Source organism: Equus caballus, chromosome 21 (assembly GCF_041296265.1).
Source record: "Equus caballus isolate H_3958 breed thoroughbred chromosome 21, TB-T2T, whole genome shotgun sequence".
NCBI classification, from domain to species: domain Eukaryota; kingdom Metazoa; phylum Chordata; class Mammalia; order Perissodactyla; family Equidae; genus Equus; species Equus caballus.
Genome location: NC_091704.1, coordinates 60,293,782 through 60,315,514, shown reverse-complemented (window position 1 = coordinate 60,315,514; position 21,733 = coordinate 60,293,782). Strand labels below are relative to the sequence as shown.

The window sequence follows — 21,733 nt, the reverse complement described above, 5'->3', positions numbered from 1 at the left end:
CTTTGGTTGGTAAAATTACTGTAACTTGGCTTGGTGGCTAGATCCATGTTAGATTTTTAAGTGGAGTCCACGACTGCCCAGGATATATTTAGTACCAATTCCACACTGCCTGTGTACTTGTTAGGTCCACGTGCCTGGCAAGCAGCTGGGTGAGTAACCAGCATGGAGGGACTCTGCCCTCTCTCTCCTGGACAGTCTGACTCACACAGCAGCGGCATTCTGCTTCCATGAAGCAGGTTATAACGAGGACTCTAATTTGGTTCCGAGTTCTAAGTCATTACAGGTTCTCAGTGACTGATTCAGGCTCTACTCTTTCCTCCTCTTCAGGTTCGGGCAGGACCTGATCTGACACTTTGTGCCCTGGAGGGAAATTAAGAGGAAGGGCCTAGAAGGGGGCCAGACAGTGAAAGGTCGAGGGGATGGCAGGTTTGGAAAAGGTCTAAAGTTCATGATAGGCTCTGTTTAAGGATCATCCTTCTAACCTGTCGAGATCTGGACTGACACAGCAGTAACATTTCATCTGCGCTAACCACAATCAGCCGAGTATGAGTTATTCCCCAGGTCCGTGTCAAGATTTTATACAGCAGCTGCTGCATCGACTTCCTCCCTCAGCTCAGGCCCCAAGGTGCCAAATGTGCAAACTACGAACAACACCTGCAGACAGCAGCCTGTGGGCTACCGCTGTGGACTAAAAGCCATCTGGACAATAAGCTTTGTGCTTTTTAAATATTCTCTCCAACCAACATATCAGGGGCATGCTGCATGGGGGCATGTGTATGCGTGCAGGTGTGTGTGTGAGCGTGCCGGTGTGTATATGTGTGTATGTGCAGGTGTGTGCGTGCAGGTGTGCCTGCAGGTGTGTGTGTGTGCGCGTGCTTGTGGAGATGACCAGCACTCTATAAATGTTCATTATTTTGGCTTTTATTAGCAGTCTCTTACTACTGGGTCTTTGGGGGAGTTGATAAATGACATGGAAGAAAAGGGAGCCACTCACAAATGTTCTGGTGTTCCACTGAATTTTAGAAACTCTCTCATGGCAAATAAACAGAGCTGAAGGGAAGTGGGATACAGGGCACGAAGCGTCTGTGATTCACTTTTAGTCCTGAGCTCCCTGAATTCGCTGTATAATTATAATTCTTCTACGTGTTTATAGAGTCCCAGTACAGATGCGAGGGCAGGCGCTAGAGCAATATCATGGCCTCTGTCTGGGGAGCTGGGCTGTAACTCTGAGGAGATGAAAAAGGTCACTTCATTCAGTTCTCTAACTGATTTCGAAGCACTGTGGCGCCACCGCAGGCGGCACGGGTACCGTGGGGAATCTGGTTCCATGGACTCCAAGACCTTCACCCTTTTCTTTTTTGGGGTATGTGTCCACTACCAAAGTCAACACTCTCAGTGAGAAGTAAGAAAAAGAAAATCCAGGTACAAGAGTTCAGATGGCCAAGTCTGCCCACAACAATCGAGAACCAGAACCTTTGCATCAAAACTGAGTTTCATATTTAGGGCTACCATGCAAACCGGCAAGAAGCAGTCAGAGGTTCAGCGAGGCTGCACCAGTAACCTAACCACAGGCAAAGTGAGACTTCTGATAACATTTGAGAAGATGGACCACGTCTATTTTTCCCTTGCCTCACTCCTGCAAGGATTTGGGGCTGCCCCCTCACCTCAGTACAGAGGTCCACTTACCTCACGTCTAATAGATACAACACTTGAGGTAAGCGGGGGGGAGGCAAAAAACTGTACAGAATGACATATTTTCAAGTCTTCTTCCGAAGGTAATTTAAAGTGGAACCCAAATAAAGTGTTTGCTTTCCAGCGTTGGATATTATAAGAATTATTTTTTTGCCTAAGTCTCTTTTATATCTATAACATGGATGAATAGGAAAAAAGCATTGTCTGATAACTCCTCAATATCATGACCAAGAATTTAACCTGTGGGAGTGAGCCGCCCTTAGCCAGTGTGGTAACGCTGGTTATTAAAGAGATATGATCCTAGCAGTAAGTTCACCAGATTCTTATTCTAAAAAGCTTTGGGTGCTTCTACCACACAAGTGGTAAGTTTATCAGAAAGTCGTCCTGCTCCCTTGATCCTGAATATATCAGAAAGGAACTTTATATGGGAATCAAAATGTTCAAATGGGCTTTCTTGCTTCCCACCGGAACTGTGGCAAATATAGACAATTCTCATGAATAAACTGACCAGATGGACTGGTTAAAAGTCAATGGTCAGTTGGAAAGGCCTGCACTGCTGGATGTAAAACAGTGCAGCTGCTGTGGAAATCAGCATGATGGTTCCTCAAAAAGATGACAAGAGAATCATTATATGACCCAGCAATTCTATTTCTGGGTACATATCTAAGAAGATTAAAGCAGGGACTCAAAGAGATATTTGTACATCCATGTTCATAGCAGCATTATTCACAAGAGCCAAAAGGTGGAAGCAACCCAAGTGTCCGTTGATGGATAAACGGACAAACAAAATGTGGTATATCCATACAACGGAATATTAGCCTTAAAAACGACATTCTGACACGTGCTACACCATGGATGAATCTTAGAGATATTATGCAAAGCGAAATAAGCCACTCACAAAAGACAAATACTGGATGATTCCAGTCATATGAGGTCCCTGGAGTAGTCAAATTCCTAGAGGCAGAAAGTAGAATGCTGGCTGCCAGGGGCTGGGGGGAGGGGGAACGCGGAGTTAGCGTTTAAAGGGTGTAGAGTTTCAGTTTCACAAGAGGAAAAGAGTTCTGAAGATTCACAACAATGTGAACATACTTCATGTCATTAAACTGTATACACAAAAATGGTTAAAATGGTAAATTTTATGTTATGTATATTTTACCATAATAAAAAAAAAAAAGCCCACAATCTTCTTTACTCACCATCGCATCCATGAAAGGGAAGGCAGCAAGGTAGAGGAAGGCCCTTCTCGTTTTGTTCCCCACTGACTCATCCACATGGTGCAGTTTATTGATTATGTAGTAGCCTAAGTCACTATAAGCTGCAAAGGGTCAAAACACATAAATGGCTATGTTTAGTAAAAGTGATCTTTGTATGCTTTTTATCTCATGGTTTAAAAAACAATTTTAAATGCAACATTTGTTTTTTGTAGAAAATTAGAAAATTTAGATGAGCAAATAGAAGGAAATCATCTACGATCTCATTCTTCTATCCAGAGGGGGGTCCCAGTTAACCCTCTGCATTCTAATCGCCCAATTCTTTTATGGGGGGGTGTGTAGTGGGTGAGTTTGTAGGGTATGCATGTGTGTTTTATCATAAAAATGGGATCACACTATAGATACACTCTTTTGTAGAACACAAACATCTTTCCACGATATGCTTCTACGTTGTAATTGTTACACTGAATTCCTCTTTTGTACGTTTACTCAGTATCAACTTACTCAATCCATTATTGTACAATTAGGGTATTTCTGTTATTTTGATTTAAAAGAATCCTTGATGTATAGGTTGGAAGCTAAATGTTTACACATAATCCTCATTATTTACTAAGAGAAAATTTCTAGATGTTAATATGCCTTTTCAATAAACATTTTAAAGCTAGCTTTTCACCACTTGCCCTGCCTTTCGTTCCGTTCTTTGAGTGAAGGGTGGCAACTTTGGGTAGAGTCCTGCCCAGGGGAAACACGGTATCTCTGAGGTACTTTCAAAGTCCCTCCAACATCAGCATTTGTGACCACTGTGTGACTGGATCATAAGGGCACCTCACCCCAATGTGCTGAATGAATGCACAGCTGCCAGATAATATAAAGGAAGAGAAAGGTATTCCTAATGTATTAGCTACATTAGATAAGATTAGCAAAGATTCAGTAAAATATTAAGCTATTTTCTACCTCATTGGTACATGTTTGGATTATATAGGAAAATAATCATCTTTGTGTTTTTCACAGTGCTTTAATACTAGTGTTCCTGCTGTTTTCATTCTTTTATAAAAATATGAATGCACTTCACAACAGCAGAAGCTGCTTTGAAATCAGAAAGGAGAGAGAACACCGTGAGAGTCTCCCTTTATGTGAAATAAGAACCCCTCCTCCCATTTCAAAGTTTGGGGACAACTTATTACCACGTTAACTGGGAAAGAGAAATAACTCTCCATCCTTTGTCGGGATTAGTCTTGAAGTATGGAAATCTTGAATCAAGTGAGGTCTTTGGGATGTTATTGGGGATATTTAAATGTACAGATCAGGGATCCCAGTGGGGACAGAGGTCCAAGTAAGTGAAGACAAGGGGTAGGGGCCAGGAAGGGCTCAGACATCCAGAGAATAATGGGAGTGGGGAAGCAGGTGCAGCAGGAGAGGTCCAAGTCCTCCGAGGAGGCGCAGAGATGGAACGTCAAAGGTGAGCTGCGAGGTGAGCAATGGCGCCAAGTGTGGAGTGTGGCGGGGCCGATGAGGCAGCAGAAGAGAAATCCAGGAGGGAGGCTGTCAAGTGGCAGAAAGAGAAAGGACGTGGGAAGGTGGGATTAGCTATGGCAAGGGGACAAGGAAGGAAGGAGGCAGCTGTGATGTCCCTGTCCGGATCAGAAGGCGCACAGATGGAAGCGGATTAGAGAAGCCTGGACCAGACTGGGGGAGGCAGGGAGGGACAGCTCCAGCCCACCTTTGCAGCGGGGTGAGATAAGCCGATAGAAACACAAAGCCAAGATGAAGCTGTTACTTAATCTACAAGGGGTCTACTTCAGGCGCTGAACCTTGGAAATTCTGTCTCAAAGTTGATTGATGCTGCTGTTTATTTGTACATTCAGTTTCATCGAGTCAGGAAATGTTCACTGACCTGGGACCTGCAAGGAGACAATCCTGACCCTGCCCACACCACTGTCCCCACCCTGGCCGAAGCCACTGGCAACAGCCAAGGCAGCCATGCGGAGTGAGCAGAGGAATGCAGTGGCAAGGGCAAGAGGCCGGGGCTGGCTATGAATAGCTCAGGGGCTAAAGTTCCGTGGTAAAGGTTAGAGTCGATATAAAAGGCCAGCTGAGTGGACTTGACCGAATGGCCAAAGCCGGGGCAGAGAAACGGGTGAAAGGCTGAGATCTAGAGGGCGGTGTTCTGGGTTGAACCGTGTCCTCTCAAAATTCCTATGTTGAGTCCTAGCCTCCAGTACCTTGGAATTTGGCAACAGGGTCACTGGAGATATAATTAGTTAAGATAAGGTCATATTGGAGCACAGTGGGGTCCCAATCCAATTATGACTGGTGTCCTTCTAAAAAGGGGAAATGTGGACACACAGATAGACACACACAAGGAGAATGCCATGTGAATGCAAAGGCAGAGATCAGGTGATGCTTCTACAAGCCAAGGAACGCCACAGATTGTCAGCTAACCACCAGAAGCTGGGGGAGAGGCCTGGAACAGTCTCCCTCATGGCCCTCAGAAGGAACCAGCCCTGAGGACGCCCTGATTAGGCAGCCTCCAGAACCGAGACAGTCAATGTCCATTGTCTGAGCCACCCAGTTTGTGGGACTTTGTTTCAACAGCCCTAGAGAACTCAAGACAGGTGGCTTCTAAGAAAGGGAGAGAATGAGTTTCCTGTGAGACTCTAGGGTAGTGACCAGAAAAGATGGGACCTGTGAATCTGAGCAGGTGAGAGCAGGGCGTGCCGCCTGCATCAGTAGATCAATGGAAAAGCTTCTCTACCCTACGGAAAGACATCTGCTTATTAGAATATTTTCACTAAAACATAAAAATGATGCCTTTATACAGAGTAATGAAGAATAAACATTAAAGTTGAACAGGGTCTGAGCGAGTGCTGGGTGAGGAGCCCGTCCAGCTTTCTGACTCTGCCAGAATGTGTCCTCCCCACCCCGCCACCTCGCTTTTTCTAGCCTGCAGCTCCTGTGGGGCCCTTCACACCTCCCCAGCTCCCATGCACTTTGGGACCTACAGGCCCAAGGCTGCTTTTGTTTCTTTTTACCTCTTTTCCTCTTTCAGCTACTAGAGGGAAAATTTGGAGGCCAAGGAAAGAGGCTTTTTCTCCCCATTTTCTTCCCTCCTTCTCCTCCCCTGCACGATAGAAGATGAGTCTGATTATAACTACTGTACAAAGGTTGCCTCCACCCTGTGAGCTTCAGTGTAAAATACCAGCAGCTGTTTTTCATCCCGCCACTCCCTCCCCTGCCCTCCCCTCCCCACCGCTTCCTCCCTTGCCCAGAGCTGTTTCTGGCTGGAGCTGTTGGCTGAGGTGATTTGTTAAAAGTGCTTTGCATAGACTCCATAATTACCAGGCTAGCTGCCCTGACAACATTTAGGAAGCTTTGAGTTCTATAAACTGCCTTACCAAGATTGTTCTGAAACAGCTTCTATCCTTACGAAGAGCAGAACATTAAAAAGAAAAACTAAACAAGGTTTTGAACAGATGTAAATGGATTTCCTGATGTGGCCGCAGCAGGGGGACAGTGACCTGACCTAGCCACAGGTGGACAGCTTTGACCCCGCCCAAACAAGAAGAAACCAGAAGGGCCCTTCAAATCTCTAGCTCCTCTGGTCTCAGCCCACCAGGGTGAGGGACCCTTTCCACAATCAGTGGTTCTCAAGCTTGGTCATCCAGTAATTACTAGCACTTGTTGCAAAATGCCATGAAACATTAGTATTAATCAAAACAAGTCTGTGTACCTGCATTTTCCCACGGGAATTGAGGAGAAAGCCCTCCTCCCATTTTATTTTTCATGTTATTTTTTTGGTGAGGGAGATTCATCCTGAGCTAACATTTGTTGCCAATCTTCCTCTTTTATTTTGCTTGAGGAAGATTAACCCTGAGCTAACATCTGTGCCAATCTTCCTCTATTTTGTATGCGGGATGCCTGCACAGCATGGCGGATGAGTGGATTAAGTCTGTGCCCAGGATCAAAACCCTTGAACCATTGAGCTGCTGAAGCAGAGCACGCAAAACCTTAACCACTGGGCCACAGGGCCAGCTCCCCTCCTCCCATTTTAGTCACAGGACAATATGTATATTTCCAAGAGGCAAATTTGAGAACTCTTGTTCTAATTCAAATTTCCCAGGTTCCCATGCACAAGTACTATTGATTGGCCCACCATATTCTGCTTATAGGCTTTTCACAGGAGCAGGTAACTTCATCCCTGTGTTTCCAGTGTATCACTTCCAAAGTATGTGTGTTTGTATGGCTAATATTTAAATCACTTCAACAAATATGGTTGAATAACTTATACACATCAGGCACTGTGCCAATTAACCTGGTTGTGAAGAGGCTGGTTACCTGCATGAGGGCTGGGACACAGACCTATGATATACTCATCTATAATTTCCACCAGGCAATATTTATCTGGAAGATATGGAGATGGAGGTGCAAACACTGCCTGGACCTTGGAGAGATATCATAAACTCATGTATAAAGTAAGTAAAGTACATGTGAAATTTAAACACAAGAACATAAATTCTATCTGATTGGTATCAAGACTTGGTAGAGTAGGGTTCGCAATAATTTATGGTATGATATCTGCTTCTTTCTAGAGAATACGTCTTTCTCATGTGTAAATTCCAAGGATCTAGCCAGTGTTTGCCACATAGTAAGAGTTCAATATATATTGATTGAATAAAGGCAGGAGTCCACAAGCCCCCAAGAAGTGATTGGGGTAGACTGATTGCATAAATGTCCCCACTTCTTCTCTTCTCCTCATATCCCCACTCTGCAATGTGATTTTGTAGCTCCTCCTGTTAAAAGTTGGAGTCTATTTCCCTACCCCTTAAACCTGAGCTAGCCTGTGATTTGTTTTGGCCAGTAGTGTGTGGTGGCAGTGATGGTATGCCACTTCTGATTCTGGGCCTCAAGAGGCCTTGTATGTCTCTGTCCTCTCATTTGGATATGGCCACAGCCATCTACACAAGCTTGGGCTACACTGGTGGAGGATGAGAGACTATGTGGAAGAGAGCTCAGCTGTCCCAGCACAGGTCATGTAGACCCACCTACAGTCAGTTGACAGGCCCCCAGTGAGCCCATCAAGATCAACAGAGCCTCCTCCTGACTCTCAGCTGACTACAGAGCCATGAGCACAGCCATGTCCAAAAGAATGCCCAGCTGATCCGTGGTCTGGTGAGCAAGAATAAATGTGTGGGTTCTGAGTCACTGAATATTGGTGGTTTGTTACATAGCAATTAATTGTGAGACTATACTGAAACTGCCTGTTCGTTCCTGGCACCCTTGTGGGCTTAAATTACATCAGATTGTACCAAGTCACCCTTTACAGGGCTGGTTTATAATCCATGATTAATGGACAAGTGTGTTGACAAGGGAGGGCCAGCAGATAGCACCACTCTAGAAATTACTTCAACTGCTCACTGGAGGAGCACAAGAACCTGCAAAAGTTTTATTCCCCTGTGCTCTGCTGACTGCCCAGGCCGCTTCAGAACACAGAATAGGCCTTATAGGTCACTGTTGAGAATAAACGTGTAAAGAAATAAAAAACCCACAGCAACGGTTTCTACATCTATATGAGTTAGGAGGTTGGGCAGCACTAATTTCCACACAGGTGAAATTAACTTGGACCCAAATGAAACCAAACACAAGGTCAGCAAGGTTTCCTCTCTTTCATAGATTAACTGAGGGAGAAACAGGATAACACCTGCACCTTGACCGCCAGCCTAAATTAAGCTCTGGTGGTGGCAAACCCCATGCCCTGCAATTTAAAAAAATGGTGTCTCATAGATGAGCCCATGACAAGAGTAGTGGCTACAATTTAGCTTAAAAAAGATCACTTATGGGCAGTTGCCCAACACAGGCCAAGAACAAAAAGCCAGAAATATTCCCAAGGCTCCTGCAATTTGAGCATCTAGAGCCAGGCTATGGGTGCACAGAACAGATGAACTTTGGGGCCAGTGGATCTTCCAGACTTCAAGTCTGTCAGTCCAACACAATTACAAGTGTCTACTCATCTGGCTTCTTGCATAAGGTTTTGGGGCGGGGCTTGTTGGCTACATTTTCTGAAGCCATCCCACCATGCATTTCTGGGGCAGTGCCTGTGCAGTGGGTGAGGTCTGCTCCAGCCATGTCTGGGGAAACCCAGAACCATGTGCAAATCTCGCAAGAAGAGGAGAATGCCTGGCTCACCAGTGGGCTCCCCACCCCCCGCAAAAAAAAAAAAAAATCAGAGAAAACAAATATGAGACACAAGGAAGATGAATTCCTTACAGAAAATGTAATGAAAAGGAACTGGTAAGAGGTTCTTTCCTTTATTGGGGAGAGTGCTATTAATAACGGATGACACGATAAAAGAGCTTTTAGTGCTCTCTGACCTGTGCCTATTTCAAACGTCCAACTCTGACCCTTTCACTGATGCCCAGACATAACTCCAGGTTAGTGAAAGTAAGGAGCTACATCTGAAACTGGTTTTTCAAAGCTGCAGACGCTCACATTTGACATCCCTGCTAAGTGAAGAAGAGCCTACAGCAACTGGTAGATTATTAGTAGATTCTGAGAAGTATGGAGTTCCAGGTTCATCCACACTGGGAAAAACCTAAGATAGAGAAGATCATGCTGGGAATCAGGATTTCTCCAATGTCCAGAAGCATAAGGGAATACGCAATCTTTGGGGGAAAAAATCCTAGAGTCCCTAACCAAGGTACTAGTTCATAACCAAGGAGATGATGCAGAATGATAAAATACATCTAACTTTTCTAAATAGTAATTTTTTTAGAGACCATGAGGTTATAAAGAAGCAAATAAACAGAATATATAGACCTTTCTTGGTTAAAGCTGTATTAAACATACTTATATGAACACTACAATAAATCTGCTTTATTCAAGATGGTTGTCCCTGAGACGTCACAAAAATGCCCACTGGTGTCGAAGGATCTCCATGGACTCAGACACAGCTGTAGGGTTCAGGGCATCGTGCTCTCCCTGCCTGGTCCTCTTCCTATGTTGCACTTCCCTCCTCCCCCTCCCACTCTCTCTTCCTCTTTCCCCCTTCTGCTGTCAAGGTTATCTACTGAGCTCTTGCATGTTCTCAGGATGCATGTGTCCTTCCCCTGTTACCTGCCCTGACTCAAGCACAGGGCACACACCCTACCTGTGACATTCAGCACCAAACTTTTTATCTTCCCCCTGATTTACAAATGCCTGGCCACTCACTGTGTGCCTCCCACATCTTCTCCTCACCAACAGCTCCTTCTTTTCTGTTCTCTCGCTGTTGCTCTGCTCTCTCAAGTCCAGGGGTGGTTTTTAACTCTCGCCCCACCCCCCATTGACTTTGGTTTGCTTCTACCATCTCTCAAAAGCTCTCACTGGCTGAAAAGAGTTTTTGCCAGTGTTCTAGAAATCAGTGCTGAACACACACATAACTACATCTATTTAAGGGGAAGGGTGTATCTGGCCACACTACCTTTTGTACCTCTCTCACCTCTGTTCCCAACTTTTGATCAACAGGACCTGTAATAACATGCGCATACTATTTGTTCAAGAAATATTTTGTTGGACCGCTAACAGGATGGATGGGGATGGGATTATTTTGAAAGTGAGTTAAACAAAGGACAATTCTGATTCTCATCCTTCTTTAGTCAAAGCCTCCAACATGCAAAGCAGGAAGATGAGCTCAACTAATATTACTGGTGTATCTTTTTAGAGTTAACATTCATATTAACAATATCATAAGGGAAAATGGATGGAGTTCATCAGTGTTTGAGAACATCTAAAAAGAGAAATATATTTGTTAAGTGTACAGAAGGCATCATGCTGGGAAAAGTAACTGATATCATAAAGAATAAAATAAATAAGCAGGTGAAGTAGGAAACAAAGTGAACAGGAACCAGGAAGAGCTGACCATTAAACTGAAAAAAACACAGAAGGTGGGGGGTGGGGTAGGGGGTGTTGAAATCAGGAATCTGATGCTAGATGGAATTAACAGAAACGTCACGGGTGAGAAGAGTTACCAACTGGAATTTTATATGGCTATAGCAAAATATTAATTCAGAGAAACAGGTCAAATTCTCAACTCCATCTTGTATCAAAGATACGGGAAAAATTACAGAGAGCTGTGCTGAAATACATCACACTTTCAGGGCCAGTTAAGAGATGAGCCACTCCATGAGGCCTTTCAGAATCAACCCCCGAAACAAAGACTCTTCCTCTTCTGCGCTCTCACATGTCCTTATATAAATGCCATTGAAGAGTCAGGAGTTCTTGATATAAGAAATAAATTCATCAAGGCAATGGGGAAATAGCACCTAAAAAGGAAGGTTTAGGGCAATTAGACTAGTTTTGCCCGAATAAAAGGATATATGATGAAATCCGGCCATTTGTGACAACATGGATGGTTCTTGAGGGTATTATGCCAAGTGAAATAAATCAGAGGGAGAAAGTCAAATACCATATGATCTCACTCATAAGTAGAAGATAAAAACAACGACAAACAAACACACAGCATTGGAGATTGGACTGATGGTTACCATAGGGAAAGGGGGGAGAGGGGAGGGCAAAAGGGGTGATTAGGCTCATGTGTGAGGGGATGGACTATAATTAGTTTTTGGGTGGTGAACATGATGTAATCTACACAGAATTCGAAATATATTATGATGTACACCTGAAAGCTATATATTGTTACAATCCAATGTTACTGCAATTAAAAAATAGTAATAATAATAAAAAAGGATATAGACAAATTAAGTTTCAAGCCTAGACGACTGTGGTGCATGTTTCCACTCCATGAGTTAAGCATGGTGAATCTGTAATATACGGCTTCTTGTGCTCACTGCAGGCCCCTCAAAAGCTGATCATGTAGGGAATATATATTCATTTCAGTATTAGTCCAAGCAAATATAATTAGGAAGACTGCCTGACAGCATACAATGGTTCCTCAAGTCAAATATATTTGGAATATTTGCTTTTTTGTTTTATCAATGTCACTGTTCCCCTATCACAAGCATAGTTATCCAAGAGCTGACTATTAATGTAGAAATCTAAGTAGCTGTTTTCAGCATTACTAAGACGTGAAATGGGTTTAAACGTCTAGGGTAGGTGACACATAAAGTAGAAACTGACATGGAAGGATGGTGATTGATGGGAAAAGAAGGTGAGGATGGAGAGAAAGCAACATCCCTTCTGGAGCTTGTGGTCAAGATCATGGGAAACAAAGAAGGGGCAAGATCTGGGTATAGAAAAGCTTATAGAATAACTAAAAAAGGAAGGAGGAAGGTGAGCAAAGACACCTGATGCAGCAGACAGCAGAAGGCAAGAGAGTGATTCAAGAGTTAGGCAGAAAATCGAAATGAGGCCAACAAACAAGAAGAGGGCAAGTCATTAAAATCTGAGTTTTAAACATTCAAAGGAAATTGATATGCACTTTCTTAGCAATTGTAGAAAGCATTTGGGTAGTGGAAGGAAAAAAGCTATCGTAAAAATATAAAAAGTGATAAAAATGACTATTAAATGTATCTGGGATGTAGAACTGTTTTGGTTCAAATTTAAGATCTTATGATTCCATTTTAAAAATGAAAAACTTAGATTTAACTTAGAAAATGACATTGATTTTTATTTCAATGACCACATGTTCCTCACAACAGTTTCACTGACGCAGTACGCTTAGCTTTTTTCTTCCATAATTACTGACGGCTAGTAATTAGGTCCTAGTCCCAAAGTCTTATTTAACCATGACTAAAACAGGGAATGTGAGATTTATTTATAAATCCAAATAAAAAGACTAGTAGCAAAAGAGAACTAATTTACCTCCTTAGACAAAAATTTATGTGGACCTACTCATTTTATACATGGAATTTTCTCAAATACATACACCATCTTTGAAAATGGCCCAGATCAAATCTGGCTGCAGAAGTTTTCTTGGAAAGTCAGTAGATAAGCTAGTATCCAGGGCATTAGGTGAGGGGAAGAAAGCTATCTCCTCTCTGCCTCACGTCCTGAAGCTCTGAACCCAAATAAAATGATCAATAACAACACTTTGGCTGAATATTTGGCTCTCCAGTAGCATTGTCTCTTCCACATTGTTCTTAACACAAAATTCTATGCTCCATTAAGAAGGAAAACCACAAAGGCCTCACTCCATTTACTTTTAGATTCACAGTTACATGAGTAAACATTAGCTGCCAGCTGAATACACTGTCAATGGTTTGGGTTAATCTTCTGGCTCCTTTATTTGACACTGACATTCACGGTTCTTATACAACCAGTGCCAATTTTAAGGTACACAATGGATTTAAGAAGTGTTGTTCACAGGTTTTATGCAACTGGTTCAATAGCTGTGTCACTCAATTTTTACACCAGGTGAGCAGAGCTGTTTCAAAGCCAAGAAGTTCTGAAATCGTGCCCTTGGGGTTTTATCACCACCAAGAAGGCAGCAGAGGTGGAACTCCAGCTCTAAAGAAATGTGCTTTTCCAAGGTCTTGGCGAAACTGTAGGACAGTCACTGTCTGTGTGATATAGCTTTTTCTTTTTTCATGGAAAGAATGTTATGCAAAGAGTATTTAGTCTTATCTTTGAATAAAATGGAATAACGAGGCCCTAAAATTAGTTAATTTTAATACATAAAATAATCTGACATTTGTTCTCACTGATGATAAACATTAATTCTATATAACAATCCTTCTATTTTTATTCTTGAGATTAAGTGAGTCTGTACGATAATGCATGTCTCTAACATAAGCACCTGCCATTTTGTTGACCTTACCAAATGCTAATCCTAGATCAGATCACCTATTAATGAAATGCCTCCCTCTCTGACACAGGGTTTGGGAATCAGAGAAACAACACTACAGCTTCCCAGAGAAAACACATTTTCTTTTCCTGAGCTAGGAGCACAAACTCCATTCCCTCCATTCCTTGAAATTTTCATGAGAAATATTTAACAATTACTGAAGAAATCACTTACTATGATAAACAGATTCAGATAAACAAAAAGGCATAAGAAATTAGCAAAGTTAGATCCTTAAGTGATGGTCAACAGCCTTACCTATCAGGGTGTGGAAGACGGCAGCGATGGCCCCAGCCACCACCATGCACAGGACAGCTTTGGTCCTGTCTCGCTTGCTGTTCACAAACACCAGGCCCACATTTTTAAAGTCACTCATGGGACCTGTGAAGAACTTCATAAGGGAGTACGCCAGCCCGTAGCTCGCCAGCATTTCCACTGCATCCTCTTTGACAGCAGCAATGCCCCGGTTCAAGGCCTGTGGAGGGGAAAAGACAGCCCACAAACAGCATTAGAAATGTCGTTCAACTCTGGGGAATCACATTTCTAAAGTAAAACTCAGCAGATCATGTTTCTATAGAAACACTAAGCAGTTACAGGGTAAATCTCACTGTAATTTGATAAAGGTTATTAGTTTTCATTTTCATCCACATTAGCTTCAGTTTCAATTAGCTTCTTGTGGGGGAGATACCTGTTTGTTGGGGTTAAAGTAATAGAAAGAACCCAATGGGTGTATTATGTTAATATCAGAAAATAATTCTAAGAAGTTTTGGTTAAAAGCTTAACATGTTAAATTTTATTTGTAGGCTGAATCTACATAACAGCAACAGGCATTCTGGAATGAGTCAGCCACTTCATATGGAGTGGGGGATGGTATTTTTTTCTTTAAGGAAGCTGTGTGTGTGTGTGTGTGCATGTGCACCCATAACCTGAAATGCTGTGTATGTGTTATGTAGGTACCCTTCATAGCACAGAGTGAGTTCTATGCTATGAAAAAAGATACTGAAGGAATTTAGTACATCATCAATGGATCCTATTCACCTAATTCTCAGCGTATTTTAACTTGAAATATATTCCTGTGCTCTGTGCAGACAAATATGAAAAGAAAACTTGAAACCAAATACACTGTTTTTGGATAATGCTTGCTCAAGAAGATGCAGTCATAGAATATTCTGATTATTTTAATCATCCTCCATGAGGGACCCTCTGAAGTACTGGTGGCCTTGTCAGGATGGCATTTCCAAATGAACTTTCCCACCTACTAGACAAATAAATTACACTGGAGATGGTGGGGATGGATGTCCAGGAGGAGAGAACTTTATTAAAAACATGTCACCAGGGGCCAGCCCCGTGGCCAAGTGGTTAAGTTCCTGTGCTCCGCTTCTGCGGCCCAGGGTTTCGCTAGTTCGGATCCCGGGCGCGGACATCGCACCGCTCATAAGGCCACGTTGAGGCGGCGTCCCACATGCCACAACTAGAAAGACCCACAACTAAAATATACAACTATATACTGGGGGGATTTCAGGAGAAAAAGCAGAAAGAAAAAAAAAACCCAAAACATGTTGCCAGATCTGCCTCTGAGAAGTTTTAGGTTCACAGCAAAATGGAGCAGAAAATACAGTGTTGCCATATTCCCTCTACCCCAACACACACACAATATCCCCCACTATCAACATCCCACCCCAGAGTGGTACATTTATTACAATCAATGAGCCCATATTGGTGCATCATAATAGCTCAAAGTCCAGAGTTGACACTAGGGTTCACTCTCGGTGTTGTATATTCTAGGGGTTTTGACAAATATATAATGATACGTACCCACCATTATAGAGTTGAACATCCTATGCAAAGTACTGTTAGCAGGAATGTATTTATAGGAAAATACCAATGCGTAAAATGATTTTAGAAAAATCTAGATTAAAAATGTAGCTGTAGGAATTCAGTATCATTCTTCTGACAAAGTTGGTATTACATAAGCTAGTTTATGATAATGGTTTCCAATTTTATCTCCAATTCTCTTTTCCTTTTTCCAATAACTTAAAAACTTCCATAAGAACCTTCTCAGCCTTTGCAGAGCATACCTGCCATCATGGCTTCTTTAGAAAGAAATTTCCTTCTATGAAACCTCTAATACCTTAACGCCCTAAAGCAAAATAAAAGCCAGCCAGCTCCTCGATGATATTCCCGTGTTCAGTAGGTGTATCTAGTCAGGGGGTTTCCTGTTGTACGTCAAAACCTCTCACTTGATAATCTTCCAAATTAATTTCCTTTTGGATTTCCGCAGTGGATGCTGTTGGTGTCCCACCCAGATCTCCTTTACTGGGTAGTGCACCCACGCCCAGGGTGCCACACCGGACCCCCAGATAGCACACAGCCAATGCCTGGCTGACACAGGGGTATAAAAGATCAGCTCCCATACCTCAGGGAGGGATCAGTCTAGTACAATTCATGTTCCAGAGGTTCCCTGTGGGACCAGGTGGAAGCTGGTCTCAGTGGAGACCACATCCTTGCTTCCCTTTTCCTCACTGCCCACTGCTTCTGTCCCCGCTTCTCCTGAGAGCACGCACTCAATGCACCACTTGCACAAGAGCTCCCCAACACCGGTTCTGCTTCCAGAAAACCCAACTTAGGACAACTTCAAATCACGTTTCTCTCAAGACACTGAGAACAGTATATGGTTTGTGCTTTTTCCTTCTTATCCTTCCCCAAATCTATCACTGTAAATTGTTTACTTTTTTATTGCTAAAATGTTTGTTCAAATTTAAATGATATGGATTATTTGGCATAAGTTTAAAAAGCATATAGGAGGGCACCTACATAATGGAGAATTAGACTTTTTATGTGTCTTTTTTTTTTGAGGAAGATTAGCCCTGAGCTAACATCTGCTGCCAATCCTCCTCTTTTTTGATGAGGAAGACTGGCCCTGAGCTAACATCCATGCCCATCTTCCTCTACTTTATATGTGGGACACCTGCCACAGCATGGATTGTCAAGCAGTGCATAGGTCCACACCCGGGATCCAAACTGGTGAGCCGTGGGCCGCAGAAGCAGAACGTGCAAACTTAACCGCTGTGCTACCGGACTGGCCCCAAGACTTCTTCTGTGTCTTGTTGGCAAAGCTTTATTTATCCTTTGCTAAAAAGACACCAGCCCTGGCTGGGGCATCCACTGCAATGCTCCCTATTTCCACCAACAGTTCCTTGATGGAGTTTTAAACCCAGAGCTGAGGCAGGTGAGGAGAAAGAAGGACGAGGGAATGATGGCCCTGTCAGCAAGACTGAGTGTGAAAGCTTCACGGAGCTCAACAATTAAGGTAACTCGGGGGAAGAGCACAGGGCTTAGAGCCATGTAGACTTCAGTTGGATCGGCATCCATCACTTAATTACTGAGTGGCCTTGGCCAAGGTACTTATCCTCGCAGAAATAACCCAACTGATCTTACATTGGATATAAGTAGTGCGCAGGGCGCCAAGCACTGACTGGCCTAGAGAAGGCACTAGAAGCCAGGATTTTTGTCTATTTTGTTTACCACTCGACACCTATCATCTTGCTACATCATAAACACTCAAATGTTTGTTGAATGAATGAATGAACTAGGTATCTTCTATCAGGAACTTTAATGTTCATACTAATTTTTATGAACTTAAAAAAAATTACACTTTGATTGTAGGATGCTATTACTTGTAAGATATACCATTGATTTAATGTTTTGAATGACCACATTAAATGTATACCATGAATGAAAAACGTCTCCTGATCTCAGGAAAGATTAAAATGCAAGGAAAAAAGAGCTTTAGAATTGAGGTCACATGCTACATTAATATTATTAGCTTTTTACTATTCTTCTTTGTAGCAAGTATTTCCCCCAATTTGTTCACATCTTAATTTCATGATTTTCTTTTGATGCCAGGAATGTTAAGTTATTATGTAGCTGATCAATCATTTCAAGGAGTTTCTTTCCATATTTTGGACTTTGCCATTCTTACCCATCCATAGATAAGGTAATTTTGTTCTAGTTTATGTTTCATGGGCACACTTAACTTTTTAACCCTCCTGGAACTTACTGTGTGAGATATGGCTTAAAATTAATTTTCTCAAAATAGTTTATTTCTTCAAAACTAATCTGAATAAAACACCATTGCCCACGTATTTGTGATGTTTTCTTATCCATCATTAGTTCTTATGTGTCCTCAGGTACCTCTTATTTGCTTTGTCCCTGTCTCCTCTGCTTACCCTGTTTTCCTTCATAGCCTGTTCATCACCCAATATTATATTGTCTGTTTACTTGTTATTTGTCTTGTTTTCTGTCTTCTCCAGCCGAATGTGAGCTCCAGGGCACAGAGAACTTTGTCTGGTTCATGCTACATCCCCAGACCTACAGCATAGTAGGGGATCCACGATAGGTGATCTGTAACTATTTGAATGAATGAAGAAAAACGTACACAAGCAGCATAAACATTTACTGTGATAGGTACTGAAGAAATAGGCTACTGAGCTGGGGACTTGGAGGAAGCTTATTCAGGTGGACTAGACAAGGAAACCCCCCCAAAGAGGTGACATTTGAGCTGAGACCAGAAGAACAAGAATGAACCAGCTGTATGAAGAGCTGGAGGAAAGTCTGGTGTTTTTAAGGAACAGAAGGGAAGCCAGTAAGAGAAGAAGAGAGGGGGATACAGTGAGTTTGGAAAAGTAGGTGATGCTGAGGTCACCCCAGGTCATGGTGAAGAATGTGTGCTTTGTTCTACAAGCAGTGGGAAGCCATTGAAGGGTCTGAGCACAGGTGGGACAGAGGCTCATGCTGGCCGTGGGGATAGGAGTGGGCTGGAGAGGGAAGGGCAGAAGCAAGAAGTCAAGAGTTTTATGGTAATCCAGGTAAGAGAAGGTGATGGCTTAGACTAGAGTGGGATAGTGGAGATGGAGAGACATGGATTGATTTGAGAGCTTTCTGGAGGTGAAATAAATGAATCTGCTGATGGACTACATGGTAGGTGTGAGGAAAAGGGCAAAATCAGAGTTGACCGTTGAGTTTTTTGACTTGAGTTACTGGTCAAATGTTATATGTAGCTATTTACTGAGATGGCGAGACTGGGGAGAGAAGGTTTAGGAGGAAAAAGCAAGAACTCCACTTGGGAGCCCCCTACTGGGTTTCAGATACTCATTAGAATTCCAAATAGAGAAGTCAAGCACAGTAGTTGGCCATGTGAGTCTGGAGTCCGGGGGAGACATCTGGGCTCTGGACATACATTTAGAGGTCATCAGCATATAGATAGTATTTAAAGGTAGGAGACTAAATGAGATCATCTAGACAGGATATAGATAGAAAGCTGTCCAAGATTCAGCCTAGTAGCACTCTAGAAATAAATTTGAACAAAAAAGACGTGGCAAGCCTTCCATGTTATCCCAGTATTGTAACTATGCTGTAATTTAATGTTAATTAGCTAGCTAGTGCTGTTCTGGCCACATCACTCCCAAACACTACTGCGTCTCTAGCTAAGACCAGGAAGAACAGCTGCAGAGGAAGAGCCATGGTCTTGAAATTCAGCTAAAGAAGTGTCTGGGCTGTCTTCGGAATGAATTAGGCCTTGAGTCAGAGTTCTGTCCCAAGATAGTCATAAGTACAGAGGTTCACTTGTAGTTTAAAGGCAAAGTGTCTAAACATTCAGGAGCTTTCCAAAGTAAAGACACCTTAGGACCAAACCTAACAGTAGTCCAACCATGGTAAATATGAAGCTGCCCTTCAATCACAGCCTGGTTCTGGGCGCAGGTGGCACGGCTCAGGGCCCTCACACTTCATATCAGTGTTCTCTACACCGTGGACACTCAACAATGTGGAATATTTGACTTAAGAACAGATCCGGGTTCAGAAGCTGTTTAGTGGATCCTACATGCCTTAGTACCTCCCAGCGTCTGCCAGGTTCATGGTGTCCTGTTGCCTGATTTCTTCTGCCTAGAAAGTTAGCAAAACTACAGGATATTAGAAAGTAAAAAACACAACCTCCATGGAAACGGCTAACAAGTCCTCCATGTGATCTCCCTGGTATGAACGGCCTTAGACCATTAAACCCTAAAAGAGATCCTGACATTTGAAACCTGGGCTCTGGAGACCAGAAACACCTCTCTACTGCACACTCAGATTCTTCACACCCAGAGACACCACTCATCCCAATCCTGCCAGTCATTTCACGCCAGTGTGAACAGCAAGCATTCCTTGCCAGCGGGGAGGAATGTTGTATCTCCTGAGAAACAGGTCCAGGAGGTGTCGCCTCCTCCCTGGGAGCAGGGCTGGTGCACAGGCAGCTTATCGCCTGTTGGGGAGCTCTGTGAGGCTCTCTCTGTTTCTCCCACTGTATCTATTCTAAATTTCATTCAAGTTGTCACTCTCCTGACTCTTCTCTACCTTCTCTCTCTCGGCTCCTCCTATCTGTCCTTCCTGAATCCTCTAGCCTATATTTCATGGTCATCACTTTAACCACACCCTTGTCAATACCCACAACTCATTGTTTGCAAATATCTGACTTTGGATTCAACTATTTATTTACCTATTCCACTCTTATCTATATTTATAGACTTCTACTTGGGCTTTGAGAGCGGCTGGAATCAAATATACAACAACACGGACTGTTGCCACGATGCACGTCTCCATCCTCAACTGGGCTGTTAGCTGCTTAGTTATGCTTCCATCCCTCCATTCCTGTCTCAGTATTCCTAGGCTGCCTCATTCTCTGTTACTCAGCAGATAACCGCACATCGTACTTCATCTGGAATTTGGAATCCATCAGGCAGATACTAAATTTCTTGTTGCTTCTCTCCCTACAACAAACCTCAGCAAAACACAATTGCCCCAAACCCTTCCTCACCTCCTCTCTCCTGTTACAATGGAAAGGCCAGTCTGACCTGGCCGAGGTCAAGGTGAGACTAAGGCTATTTACCTGGTCTCTGTGTTTATGTCCCTCCAAACTTGTCAGGAGCCACCATCTTCCTCTCCTACTTGTCTGATCTTTGCTACTTGGCTGGCTCTTTCCCATCAACATTTACACATGCATAAATTTCTTCCATCTTAAAAATAAATCTTCTCTTGACTTTTCTCTTTAGTTTCTGCCATTTTTCTCACCTTCCTTTCATAGATAACTTCTATAAAGTGTTACCTGTTCTCATTATTTCCACCTTGGTTCTTCTCACTTACTCCTCAGCCTGTCAGAATAGCAGCTCCAAAAGTGCAGGAACCTTATCTGTATCCCAGAGCTATAGCTAGACCACGGTCTGGTCATATTCTAGGTGGTCAACAAAGAGTAATTTGTTGAATGCACTCACTGAGTTGTGGCTTCTGCCTTCCCTGCCCCCACACACGCTCTTCCTGCTAAATCAAATGGGCCCTTTTCAGTCCTCATCTTTCTGACCCTCAGCAGATCTGACCCTGTTGGCCACTCTCTCTTTGAAATGCTTTTCCCCCTTGGCTTCAATGACATTGAGGTTTCTAGGTTTTCCTCCTATCTCTTCTGCTTCAGCTCTTTCTCCTTGATGCTTTCCATTTCTTTGTCTCTTAAATGTTGGTGTTCCTTGGGTTCTGTCTGGGGCCCTCTCCTCTTCTCACTCTCCACTTTCGCTCAGTGATCCCACCCCTTCCCACAACTTCAGTTACTTTCTCTCTGCTCAAGATTCTCAGATCCATCTCTCCAGACTTCTCAGACATCTCCTAGGCTCCAAACCCACATATCTCCATTTGAATGTCTCACTGGCACCTCACACTCCACATTTCCAAACCGAGTTCCCCATCTGCTAGGTTACTTGGGTTCCTGCAGACCTGGCCTTCCTCTTGGGTTTCCTGTGTGAAGGAATGCATGCAGGGTTCCCACCCAGAAGCCTGAGCATCCCCCTGGATGCCTTTTATCCTTCACACGGACAGATTTCTTGGTCCCATCCATACTCGTTCCCTAGTCACTCCTGAATCTGTCCAGTTCTCTCCAGCTCCACCCTGGGTCAGGTCACTAATGGTTTTTCTGTACCCACTCCCTCCTTCCCTCCACACTGTGGTCAGATCACAAAAATCCAAATTCCTAAAA

General features: G+C 43.2%; 1 protein-coding gene across 2 annotated transcripts in view; it reads right to left on the bottom strand.

Annotated features, from left to right (window-relative positions):
• The window catches only part of ANKH (ANKH inorganic pyrophosphate transport regulator), a 139,664-nt gene that overhangs the window by 46,538 nt on the left and 71,393 nt on the right, over positions 1-21,733 (bottom strand). For both annotated transcript variants that reach the window (XM_001499859.7, XM_070246025.1), the window contains exons 2-3: positions 13,936-14,152; positions 2,889-3,007 (exon numbers count right to left, since the gene is read on the bottom strand). In XM_001499859.7, coding sequence (XP_001499909.3) covers positions 2,889-3,007; positions 13,936-14,152 — 336 coding nt within the window. The remainder of the gene's footprint in view (positions 1-2,888; positions 3,008-13,935; positions 14,153-21,733) is intronic.